General features: G+C 42.4%; 1 protein-coding gene across 2 annotated transcripts in view; it reads left to right on the plus strand.

Moving 5' to 3' along the window:
* The window catches only part of LARGE1 (LARGE xylosyl- and glucuronyltransferase 1), a 285774-nt gene extending 272951 nt beyond the window's left edge, over window positions 1–12823 (plus strand). For both annotated transcript variants that reach the window (XM_038180825.2, XM_027449977.3), the window contains 3 exons: window positions 1559–1705; window positions 6795–6990; window positions 11461–12823. In XM_038180825.2, coding sequence (XP_038036753.1) covers window positions 1559–1705; window positions 6795–6990; window positions 11461–11658 — 541 coding nt within the window. In that variant the 3' untranslated portion in view covers window positions 11659–12823. The remainder of the gene's footprint in view (window positions 1–1558; window positions 1706–6794; window positions 6991–11460) is intronic.
* Window positions 12824–13464: the final 641 nt, after the last annotated feature.

A 13464-nucleotide genomic window follows, 5' to 3' on the forward strand; every position in this document is an offset into this window, starting at 1 on the left:
GCCATTAGTGATGGTGAGGGAGAAGAAATAAGGAAAGTACAGAAAAGGTATAATAAGACTGTTAAAATCCTTCAGTTGTGAAAAGTTCAGTGGAATGTGGCAGGGGTTCTTTAAACAATGCAAACTTTGCAGTAAGGTTTTGGGAACAGATTTTCTTTTATAGAACAGGCCCATAGGGTGGTATGAATTCTCTAAAATTCAGATTTTATTAAATAGACCTGCTGTTTTTCTTCTTCTCTGATGGCAATAGAAATACATGCTAGATATTCTATTCCTTAGAAAAGTGGTTTGTTTGGTCCTTCTAGTATTATGACAGTGATCCCAATTCCTTCATCTTATAAGGCTGTAGAGTTTCTTGCTTGTCAACATTGTCCTTGATTGCTTGTTGCAGTAGCATAAAAGCCAGGACAGTGAATCCTGTTAAGGGGAACTGACTTTGACAGGGAGAGAGAGGCATATTTCTCTTATGAAATATAAAGATAATGAAAGGAAAATCAAGACAGAGTTATTTCTAATGACAAGCATGCTAAGATTCAGTCAGGGGATGGAAAATGAACTTCTCTTTCCTTTTCTTTGAATTTTAGTTTGCTAGGAAAGAAAAGACAGAACATGTCTGGCAGGCAGTCTGTAAGATTGCTAAGCTGTTGTCCTAAGGACCCTGTCTGGAAGGGCCTTTTTGCACAAAATGCAGTATGCTTGCATGCACACACACACACTGAAAAAGTCTCCATGCTGAACAACTTGGAGCAAAAGAAGGCAAAAAGTGAGGTATCTCTTTGCACCCAGTGCGCAATCTTTCTCTGAAGCAAACAACCTCTTTGCCTTACATACACTGCCAAGCACAAATGAGCTACAAGCTCAAGACGCTACCACGCACATGATTAACAGTAACGAAGAAACACTTCTGCTAATTTCCAGTTGTGGTTATTTGCACCATGTCCTTTTGCAATAAATCTGTGCCTTACCTTGAACAAAGATCAACCTTCATGGCAGCCAGCGTTCTTGAGAGCAGATACCTGGTCCGTAAGGGGGCTAAGGTAATACATACCTCAAAGGACACACAGAGCTCTAAAGCAGAGGTGAAAAGCAAATGTGATGGCACAGCATAACCCAGACAACTGCTAGGTTGATATGCAACTAAACTTTCTGATTCATCACCTTGTAAAGTCCTGAATAAAACCCAGTTCTTTAGAACTGCCATGGACTGGGCAGCTCTTTCCCATGTATGTAGAAACATAAAGAGATTTAACTGCATTTCTCTTACAGGGCTGGTAAGTTGGCCCTACTCAGAGTCCTAGTTCAGCTCGGGGCATCCCTGGACATGCAGGGTGGCATTGATCTGTCAAACACACAAGCTCTTTTTGAACTGTACAGTTCTCCCTGCTCACAGAGTAGCAGATTCAAAAACAGAGGAAAAAAACAATGCATTTATGGGAAAGAATATGAGCCATAGTTACCTTTGCAGTATCAAACTGCCCATTCTCTGCTCTTTATTTTGAAATGCCAAGTTATTTTCTCAGTTTAACATTTTTCTGCTCAAATTTTTTCTCTTTTCCAGGAAGTCCGTCATCCAGCTAGACCTGGCTAACACCAAGAAAGCTCTGATTGTACCTGCTTTTGAGACCCTACGCTACCGCCTCTCCTTCCCCAAGTCAAAAGCAGAGCTGCTATCTATGTTGGACATGGGAACCCTTTTTACATTCAGGTAATGGAAAGTACTTTAGTTGAACCTGTGGTCATTATCTCTAAAGAGTTTTCTTGATGTTCTGTGAATATTTTATTTTTCTCTTCTGTCAGCTAGCTAGCTCCATTAAGAAATGCATTGGATTTTTTTCCCTTTTCATAGAGAGGCAGTGAACAGAATCATATGTGGATATATTCCATCTGTAAGGTCGGCATTTTATCTAGTATTATACTCCTCTACTGAAGGACTTCAATTGTTAAATTGAATTTGTTTTATTTTCGTCATTCTTTATTGCTCTACAAAATCAGGCGCGACCATTACACTCATGTGCGTGTAATTTCCTTTTTGGCTGCCAAATACTATCTGGATAGCTGAGTCCCTCATGTGACCAAAAATAATTTCTCTCTGCTCATTGGTTTGGTTTCATACTGACTGATTGGAAAAACAAATACAAGCTTGCCACGTGCTCTTAAAAAGTATGAAACAGCTGCTTAAATAGCCAGAGTTTCCCAATGTAGAGGTGAAAGTATACTCTGACTAGAAGCTGAGAAATTAAGAACACCTAAATTCAGAGCTCCTCTCTGATACTCCTTTTGTTGCTGTGAACAAGTCACTTCTATTATCTGTCAGACTTTTCAGTTTTAAAACGCAACTTAACCAAGGGTTAACTCTCTCATGGGTGTGTGGTCAGGTCTGATTAGCAGACATTTGGAAAGCATCGTAGTGATGGCAAGAGTACAATATAGCCTTATGATATTGCACAGGGAGGGGGCTTAGGAAACCTGTGTTCATATCCCAGCTCCACTAGTGTCCTGCTGGGAGGTGCTACACGAATCAGTTCTTTCTTACATCTCTGTTGTCCGTCTCTGAAATGCAGGTAACAATGTTCACCTCTCCTTTATACAGTATTTTGAGATCTAGAGATAAGAACTATGAAAACACTAAGTGTTATCCACAGCCAGCACAGCTCTTTATCACATCTTCCATCCTTTTCTTACATTAGAGCTTTCCTCACCGTACTTCTATTCACTGCGTTATGCACGGCTCTCATTGCAGCAGCCACCCTTCTCTCATGTAGCTTTATGTAGACATCATAGCAGACAGCCTGTGTGAGCCTGGAAAACACAATTCTGACCCTACCGGTACCCATGACTACCTTGAAATAGAAGCTCGAGATGACTGAGATATTAGGGAGGCATGCTCATATCTGGAAAATTACTTAAGGTTACTGATAGAGCAAGCATATTTCCCCCATCATTCCTTAGCAGTCAAAGACAAATTAACAAGAAAATTGTTGATAGAGAGTAATTGTTTCTCCCATAGTTGAAAGAAAAAATCCTTCCAGTGGAAAATAACACCCTCAGGATTTTCAGCTGTTACATTCCACCAGCAGTCAAATTTTCAGCCTGCACAGCAGTGGCCTTCCACTACAGATTTCATCTTCAAGCTATTCAGCATGTTGGCATGTTCCGCACACAGCCAGATTTGCACCTCCTTTCTCAAGTCTCACTCAGGCAAAAATCTCTTTAACATCAGTGGGAGTTTTGCCAGAGCAAGGTTAAAAAAGAACTGAAGGACATGCAAACTGTAGCTGGTTTGCATATTAATGTAGGACACGTTTTACAAATGCTTCCCGAGTTTGCTTTGGCTCGTTTCATTGTTCAAATCTATCAACAGCCACAAAGCAGCTGTGATCTGGGCCGAGAATTTCCACCTCCACCTTCAAGGTGCTTTAATAATGCTGCAATTCGAAGGCTGAGCGGGTGGGAGTGAACTGGGGAGGACTGCTGTGACAGTGATTGCTGAGAGTGCCTGCAGCATCCCAGTCCCTCACACCACACGGTAGATTACAATCTTTCCCTCACTGAAATTGCTTTTGTCACCTCTTTTCCAAATGGTGACCTTTTCTACCTCTGGGCAGCTAAGGAGTACAAAACGGCTCTCAATTACATCCCCCAGTCACCACCAAAAGGAAAAGGAAGACGTGTGAGCATCTGTGGCTGACAGGGTGTGCTGCATGGAAACTCTCTGCAGCAGTGGGATGCTCTGTCCCAGCTTGATGGCTTCGTGTGCAGGTGCTGGCTGTGACTGTGCCTCCTGAGGATGTGCCTGCTTCATGGCTGGGTAATAGCTGATGAACCACGAATGTGCTGCCGACACAGCTTTCAGGCACGAGGAAAACCACAGCTGGTAGAAGATGCATCATATTGAGAAAACATAACCAGCAACGACTGATTAACTAATTAACTGATTGCATCCACAATCCAGCAAAATGTTTAAGCATCTGAGAACAGAGCTGAGAAAGTTTTTTCTTTCACCAAAACATTTTTCTCAGTGAAACGTGAAGCTTTGAGTGACAGGGCAGGGAGGAAGAACACTCTGAGAAGAATAACAATTTCACTTTGCTAACTTTAGCAAAGTTTGCTGTAGTTTTGAAATCGTATTTTGGAAAAAAAGCAACGGATATAGAAAGTAAGATGAAACATTTGACCCAGAACAGTTGTGGGTTTTTTTTTGTGTAGATGTTTTCTGTGAACCATGGGAAAAAAACTCATCATCATTGCACAAAGACCAAATGATTTGGATTGGATTTTTCAAAATTACCAGTGGAATTGAAAATGCCTTGGTCGCTATTTTGACAAAGAGAGACTTCTCACAAAAATCTGTGAAATTGAGTGTGGCCTTAAAATTCAATGTGTGTTTAAATCTTGGGTGAGAAGGCTCTGAGTGGGAGAGCTACATTTATTCATTTGTCCTGCTGATGGAAGACCAATACAGACAGTGAACCAGTTCTCACAACTGCATCACTGAGAATAAAGTCTGTTGGAAATGACTCACTCTTTTATGGTAGCTTCCCCTGCAAGGACATCCATGTAATGGTGTCTGCATATTCTGATTTTGCAGTTCATTTCATGTGATGATTAGTCATTGGCCAAGACCTAGCTCCAGCAGATTATATGTATATATATTTAGACCCATATTTTATGTACATGTATGTATGTAATCCTGAACTCACAATTCCAACTTCCCGACTGATTATTCCATTGCAATTAGTGTGTTCACACCTTACTTGAGCATTCTGTACTCAGATTCCTATTCGTCCTGACCTTAGCTACCCTTTTGTCTGCCACTTTCCCTCCACTCCCAACAGTTGCTCTGAAGAGGCAAGTAAAAGATCTCTGGTATTTTTGTGTTTGGTTTGGTCAGGTCTATTCCTTCCTTTCTGATTTTTCTCTTTCTACTCTCACTTCTCTGTCCTCTCTTCATTGTCTGCTCCCCATGATTTAATTTTTCCTGCTGGTCCACTCTCTCCACTCACAGAGGTTATACCTGAGCTGCTGTGTCTGCTTACATTGCTAACCCTGAAAAGGGTCAAAAGTAAGGGATGTTTTTATGGCTAGTGTCCTGTTAGCCCTGCTGTTTTAATCAGTAGGAGAGTGTTACTAGAGGAACAGAAGCATTTGCCTGATTCTCTGCAGGAATCTCTCAATTAACCAAAGTTTGCATGGGGCTTTGAAGATACAAATCACTTCATGAGTGTTTAGTAGTCATTATTGTTATTATCATAATTAATTTCAAAATGCCGGAGGTAGGACATTAGAGCATCGTCCACAATCCCGTATCATTTTAAGCTCTATATTGTGATTATATTTTTTCCATCATAGATAGCTGGTCATTAGTGACTGCATAGGTTACCTAGTCACTTCCAGAAAAGGGATGAGCTTTTTGGAGATGGTTCCAAAGGCCTTTAAGGACTGTAATCTTTTTGAATCCTGCACTGGTTTCTAATAAGCTCTGGTTAATTCATTCACTGTCAGTTTTTTTCAGTACAGATGGGCTTTGTTTTTCCTGGCCCCCAAGGCAGATATCCGAAAGTGATGCAACCTGTTTACAACTTAGAAATGCAGCTTCCAAAGGACCATAGGTTACTTGGGACACCAGTGCAGTTGTAATAATCCTATCCTCCTACACTGCCACAACCAAGGAGAGTCGGTGAAGTTGAACAGTTCTGTTTGTCCAGCAATAAGCCATATGAGTATACAGCCAAAGTAGGAATTCTTGGGCTGTGATTTTACATCTCTGTTTTTAACGATAGCTTGCGACAGTACGAGAATCCAGGTCCCAGTTCTACAAATAGTTAAAGCTTAAACCTCTTCACTTTGAGCACATGAGTCATCCCCGTGAATTCAATGTACCTTACATTACAAACTGGCAGGATGTTTGTTTTGCCCCTTCTGTTACACATCTCAGAGCACTGTAATACAGATGGCCTGCTATGCCTTTGTTTCATTATTTAATCTATGAGTCTGCAGAAAGAGCCTGTCTCATTGATTTTTGGAAAGGTGTAAGAAGAGTAAGTGGGCGAGAGAATCATTGACCCTGCCACTAATGGGGTGGATTCAAGCTGTGCTTGGAAGGGACCTGCTGTGACCTAAACAAGATTAACGAAGTATAAAAGGATCTTTTTCTGTAAATCAAATTGATTACCTTACTCAGGATCACACGGGCACCCCCCACAATATAGAAAGTGCAGCAGAAATGCCTTTGTGTGATATTTTACTTATTAATTTAATTATGCACTTTAGCTCCTGCCATAGTAATAACAGTAATTAATAAAACGGAACATCTATCCAGAGCTGCAGGTGTCTCTCATACAAATTATAAAATTACATACAAAACAGATCGTGAATGTCACTGTGGTGTAGAAATAGCTAATTTTCAGGGCCTTATGTGAGCTGCAGGGTTTCATGCTGATTTTAGAGCACTGATGCAGCCACTTGGTTGCTAGGAATGAGACACAGCACTTTGCAGTGCAGATGAACTGTCTGCGTGTTTTGTAATTGTTTTTCACGTTAGCATTAGGTAGTGTTTTCACACCATCCTTCACCAGCTAGATCTGTTTAAGCATCAAGCACACAGAGGCTCTGGGAAGCGTGCTGGAAACAGTCCTAGAAATTGCCTCTGATACGTCCTGAAAACGATGATGTGAACTGTAAGCTAATGTCCTTATTTTCGAGCGTTTTATCTAACAAGTAACATTTTGTAGCCTCGCCAAGATGCATCCTGTTTAATTGCCTCCCCGTGTCCGTGCCATTTATGTCTGTTGAAGGTATCACGTCTGGACAAAAGGGCACGCGCCAACGAACTTTGCCAAGTGGCGAACAGCCACCACCCCCTACCGCGTTGAGTGGGAAGCAGACTTCGAGCCATACGTTGTTGTGAGGAAGGACTGCCCGGAGTATGACAGGCGGTTTGTTGGATTTGGCTGGAACAAAGTGGCTCACATCATGGAACTGGATGCACAGGTGAGGAGATGATGCCTGCATAACTCATGCAGGAGCGGTCGGCAGGGTTGTTAGAAGAAATCCACCTTCTGTAGAAAGGCTTCAAGCTCTGCATTGCCAAAGTGCTCACCTGGCCTTACTGAGCTCCTTAATGAGTGCTTTTTTGAGCTCAGTTTAGTCCTTATCAAGCATTAAAAAGAGTACTGAGTCTCCTTAGTTCATTTGTCAGTGCTGAGAAAGCTGTTGTCTCAGAGTGACACAATTCCTCCTGCCCAGCAGTGTGCCCAACTACTGCAGCACTTGTTATCAGTCTAATCACCTACTATGGGGTCTATAGACCTATAGATCTGGCTGGAAACTTTTCAGTTAAACAGAGGTTGGTGAGTCCCAATTGTTAATTTAGAATTCAAAAAGCAATCTTAAACAGAATCCAAGTCAAGGATCTTCAATTTCTAGCCCAGATTTACAGCGCATCTCTGCAAAGCCAAGGTCTTCACATTTCCAAAGTCTCCGGCTATGCAGCAGCAAACTCCAGAGGATCCAGGTATTTGATCCTTGGGCTGTCTGCCTCTTGGATTTGTGGCTTGGGATGGCACTGCTGGACTGAATATAAAGAACAAGGATGCAGAGAGACCTCGAGAGTCCCAGACTGGCACCAGAGCTCTCAGAGCTGCCAAGGTCCCTGTCACAGACCTAGATCTTTAGACTGGCACTGGTTATGGCTCTATGGGAGTCTGGTGTTGCTATGCACTGAAATGGCAGAGTTTGCACATCCCTGCTGTTCTTGGATGTGAAGCTAACCAGTGCATTAATCAGCAGGGGCTGGGTCATGGCAGTTCTCTTTAGTTTGCTGTTTGTTTTTTTTTTTTTTCAGTTCAATTTCATTTCCAGTTTTTGAACCAGTGGCATTTCATGGTATCTGAAAATAATTTTAGCCAGCTGTATCGCACTATGCTAGTGGGATATGCTTCTGCTGTGAGGACTTGGGTCTGGGATACAGCTGATGCCTCTCTGCCCAACTGTTAGCAGCTTGCAGATAGCAGAGCAGCACAAGACATACAGCAGGTTACTGGGAGACTGTATCTTTGGGGTGCATGATACAGTGCTTTTGATGAAGGCAGGCATACGGGAGGGCTATTTGCTACTGCTTACAAAACCACATGGCCACCTTGGGCTACCTGCCACTTGCCCTCTGTTTGAAAAAGGGCATTGCAAACTAATTTGTGCCTACTTACGTTGATGAAAGAAATGATTACAGACCCCTACCAAAGATTATCCGTTATGTTATTATTAATAGTAATGCTTTGCTATAGCACTTTAATTTTCCAGTGCACTATCCAAACACTAATTAATTAACTATCGTTTGTGGAGAGTGACAATGCATTTGTTAATCTGGCTATCAGGGCTTACATTCCAACTGGCCACTCTCATCTAGCACTCATGATTTAACTCCTCTGCTCAGAGACATTTGCTCAGCATACAGACTCACACATAGGAAATTGGAACGTTTTTCAAAGTTGATCATAGCACAGGTATTTAAAAAGGCCATTGGGATGTAACTAACTCAGTTGGGGAATTGTTTTTCTCACTTTTCCAGACTTAAAAAAATTCTCACTTTGAAAAGAAGTTTAATTTTCATCTGTAGCGACTTGGGTATTGGCCTGTTTTCCCACAAAATCAGGCTGGAGGGGACATGCTATTTTTCCCTATGTCAGCTAGAAATATCAAATTCCCTGAGCCAGACCAAAATATGCTGGACTACCTTGTTCTGTTTTCCTCACAGTAAATTCAGATGTGCTCCTGTTTGGAGTTTATTTAGTCTTTTTCCTTAGGGAGCTTTGATCTCCCAGCCACTCTGTTGCAAATTTTGATCAATCTCCTGAGTTCTGTCTCCTTTGCCTGGCTGCTGCTTAGGTTAGAAGGAAGGAATTGTGATGAATGGGGCAACATCCCCTCCATAAAAAGGAGGAAATGCTGCACCAAGCACCCATAAGGCATCCCTTTGGCTTCAGGGCATTCATGGATCATGTTGCTGCAAGCTGTTTGGCTGGCTCCATTATCAGCAGACAAAACAGCTGCTCAGCTGAATTATTTCCCTGCTCCTCGCAACTGCAAGTTATAACTGCGTGTGTCAAACGGACTGTGGGAGACACCTCACCAAGGACCTGTGCCACTACCATCCTTCAGAGGAGCACACAGTGTGGAGATAATCGTCATTATTATTCTGGGGGCATGGAGATGTCCGCTGAGCTGGATGCTGTACAAATATATGGATAATGACAGTCTCTGTCTAAAGCATTTATAACCTGTGAGATAAGGACAGAGGTTCCTGAGAGTGCTTTGCTTTCTCAAGGAATGTTTTCTTACAGTAGAGATGGGCCATTAGGAAACCTTTCCCCGCTCTTCCAGTGATTGTGGAACTAGACGGTGAGCATCTCTTTTTCCAGGACTCCAGCCCAGCATCTTTCAAAGGGGCTTACATATTTGGCACACTGTTATGTGGCTGAAGACCTGTCAGGGATGGGAGCACTGCTCTGCAGACCGTTTACATTGCAGAGCATAGAAAGTCTTTGATCTGCAAGACAGCAGACTTGAGAGGCAGAGAAAGAAATGCAAAAGAGAAAAGATTGTATGAGGGGCGTTTTTCTTCCTCAGCAGATTCAGCCCTTAATGTTAAGGTCCTGCAGAGAAGTTATGTAGTTTGTTGTTCATCAGCTCTCCTCATTCCATTATGGCAGCCTTTGTTTTTGTGTTTGATTCCCCATTAGTTCCAAGCCTCTTCTAGCTAAATGAGTTCTGCCTGTGAGCATCAGAATATTTTGCTCTTCCTGTACACTCGTCATCCCAAACAGAAGCTCACAGGGGCCCGTTCCCATGTATGACGGCATTGTCATTTGGCACAAAGATTTACTCTGTAGCACTTTGGCAGGGAACAGGCACTCCCATAATGAGAAAGGAGCAGCCACACAGCTGCATCTGCACTGTCCAACAGATGCTACTGTTTCCTAAGTGTTTCTGGGACAGCACTGCAGCTTCTGTAACTTCATGTGGGGCTGTGTTGCTCAAACTCTTGGTTTCTGGTAGCATCATCATCCAGCAGTTTTCAGTCTCTTCTCATTGATTGTAGTTTGTTTGGTGAAGGACTATCTGTAGGTGAAAACCCTAGTGTTTATTAGCTCAAGTGTGTTCTCTCCCATAAATCTCTTTCCCTAACAAAATATTTTGGAATATCCTGCCTCTCCACTGCAGGTAATTAATCCGTGTCCCAGCACAGACTCCTAAACCTACACAGGGCTGCAAACCAGAAGTTCAGCTCCATGTCTTTTAAAGCCAGCATGCTCTGCAGAAGCTCTGTGGTTGTTCACCATCTTACACAGAGATGGTTAATAAGGCAGTGCAAAAACAGTTGTAAATAGAAACTGGGTATGAAGAGTAGCCAGTGTGCTTGTAGAGGCTTTGAAGTGGCTCATCATTTGCATCGCATACAAACTCAGACTTTCTGAAATTTAACAAAAAAAAATAGCTAGCATAGCCTCAGCTGATAGCGTACTTCACTTGGCTACAGAATGCTGAGGTTCACATCCCTTTCCTGTCCAGAGTTTTGTGAGACCACATACCTTCTTGCACATCCTATGTGGGACCACATAACACATCCTTGCGCATCCTACACTTGTGACTTTCCAACTTTCCTATGAAGCACTTTTTATCTAGCTTTGTCTCAAATGATCAATCATATATTTAATTACAAAAATGGAGCAAATCTAATAAGAGTAATTGAAACACGGATGAATCATAGTTTTTAGCAACAAAAAATGTCAAAAACCTTCTTCAGAATTAGTGAAGCAGTTACAGAGGAGCAGAGGAATTAGCACAATATCTCATACTTCGTGAAGTTAATTTGTTTAAAACCTTTCCAAGATTTATACAATCTGAAGAGAAATCTTCTCAAAGCATATGAAATTAGCAGGTCCATTTTCACACTCAGCCTATAAAAGGCACCATATTCTCCCACTACTTCAAGTTTATAAATAGTCTGGGACAGTTTTGTTGCTGTAAGTATACAGGCAAAGTTACATAGCTAGTGCAAGGTGTCCCTTTTTAAATATTGCTTATTCCAGCATCCGACGAAAGATGAATTACAGGGGGGAAAGCATGCTTTTGCAAGCACAATTGAAACTCATGCTGTGTGCATTCATAGTTGGTTGTAAGCACACTACTGTCAAACATCTGTGCTGCAGACATGACGTCAGAAATGTCTTTAGCACCATTTCTCTGTTGTTTGGTTTATATGGAGTAAAACATTTTCAAAGACAAGGTAGGTCCTTCATAAACACAAAAAGGTTTATTTGGCATAATTGTATGGGTTAGCTGTTCTTGAGACCTACAGTGAACTGTTGCATGACAGAATGTGTTTGACTGTGGAGGCATGAGAGAGGTGCATTGCAGGAGGGCTCAGGAACACCCCTCACAGCTGGTGTCTTTCTCCCCCAGGAGTACGAGTTCACGGTGCTGCCCAACGCCTACATGATCCACATGCCGCATGCCCCCAGCTTCGACATCACCAAGTTTCGCTCCAACAAGCAATACCGCATCTGTCTCAAGACCCTGAAGGAGGAGTTCCAGCAGGACATGTCACGTCACTATGGCTTTGCAGCTCTCAAATATCTCACGGCAGAGAACAACAGCTAGCACAGCAGAGCCCATTTTAGAGGAAACAGAGACACTGAAGGGAGGAGCCACTCAACGTTTGAGGCCTGGTCTTCAAACTTCGAACTGAGAAATACTTTCAGTTTTTTTATCATACCTGGCAGTTCTAACAGTAGAAATTTGAAGTGACATGTCTTCAGACTGTGCTCATCAGCCCCTTCCCCAACCACCCCAGGCCTTTCAGCTTTAGCATTTGTGAGGTGTCAACAAGAGGGGCCGGCTACACGCCTGCTGTACTGCGAGAGGTGGGGACTGGGCATGGGCTGGGAATGCACTCTGTTCTCTTAACTGCAGAGCAAAGACAGACCTTCAGAATATAGGATTTCATGTTGCTATTTAATAATTTGACATGCTTTTTATCTGTAAAGGAAGATCTTCGGGTCGCTGTCCTGTGAATTTCAAATCTGCACTACTCTGAAAGGGAACTTTCACCTGTGAACGTTCACAGTGGCCCTCTTAACATGGATGACCTTGTAAATGCAGGATGAGCCAAAGGTCTGAATTAGCCTTGAAAATGAAGGGGACACTTGTACAATACTGCACTCCAGGGAAGGTGTGTTACAGGTTTAGGTGTGTACATGATATCAGTTGGTCTTTTATGCTCAAATTAGTTACGTTTTATCAGGAAAATCCCTTATGCCCTGCCCTGCCTCTTCCCCAGTCCTAAATGCTGTTCCTTTCCTTGCCAAGGAAATGTCTCCGTTGTGTTTCTTTCCCATCTTCAGTTCTGGTGGTCCAGTAAAGAAGATCAGTAGCTCTGCCCGAAAGTGAACAAAACCTGTTAGTGTAAGGTCTGTTTTCACCAGAGCAACGTGTTCATATGTGTCTCGTAAAATAAAGGGCCTGGTTGTAACTCTTTATCTTTTTTAGGCAAGAATTGGATTTTGCCTAGAAGGCATGTTGTGCGGGGGGATATTGATTCATAGACTCATTTCAGTGCATGCCCATCGGTGAAGGCACTGGGCCTTGGGCTTTATGTGAACTTTGCTGAACAGGGAATATAAGCGCGACAACTCGTAGCCTGGGTGCTCTCCTGCTGCCTGCTACAAGGTCTCAGAACTACTTCGTTAAAGGAGTTTATAAATAAAAGGAGCAGAACTGTTAGGAATAAACTCCCCATTCGAGGGAGAAAAGTTTATGTTGGGAATCTGAGTGTGATTGTTTGCTTGAATGTGGGCTGGTCAAGTTCACAATTTCAATACACACAGGAATATTCTGGAGGGTGGACAGGAAACTTAACAAGCAAAACGCAGAAAACAAGACACTGGACTTTTTACCGTTTTCTTTATCTTTCAGTATTAATGTTGTGTTTACATTGGATGAGGAGCTGAGGTTTAATGCACTACCCCTTGCAGGGCTATTTGTAATTTCTGTTGCAATGTTAATAGAGAAAGCAGAAATGATTCAGTGAGAAATGTGTCTCTCTCCTTTCCCCAGATTCCTGTACAACCACATGTACCAATACCACTGCCTGAACTGGGAAATGGGTCCACATTGTGTTCTGTTCACTTTGTTCCATTTTGTTTTTCAGCCACTGGACCTTCTACTTTCTTCCCCAACTCATCCCTCTAGAGCTTGGTTTTATTTCTAACCTGACATTTCGTGAGAGCTTTTTGTTACAGTGGAAACCACGCTGTTAAACCAGACATTTAAACTACAAATATCAGTTCATCATGCTGTGTATATATAAGAAAAGCCAAAAAAGGCAACATCTTTGACAAGAAATAAAAAGGGGCGGGAGGCTATGTGCAATTACTACCTTTTCCCCTGGGAGTGTTGGCTGCGTAA

Source organism: Anas platyrhynchos, chromosome 1 (genome assembly GCF_047663525.1).
Source record: "Anas platyrhynchos isolate ZD024472 breed Pekin duck chromosome 1, IASCAAS_PekinDuck_T2T, whole genome shotgun sequence".
Taxonomy (NCBI): domain Eukaryota; kingdom Metazoa; phylum Chordata; class Aves; order Anseriformes; family Anatidae; genus Anas; species Anas platyrhynchos.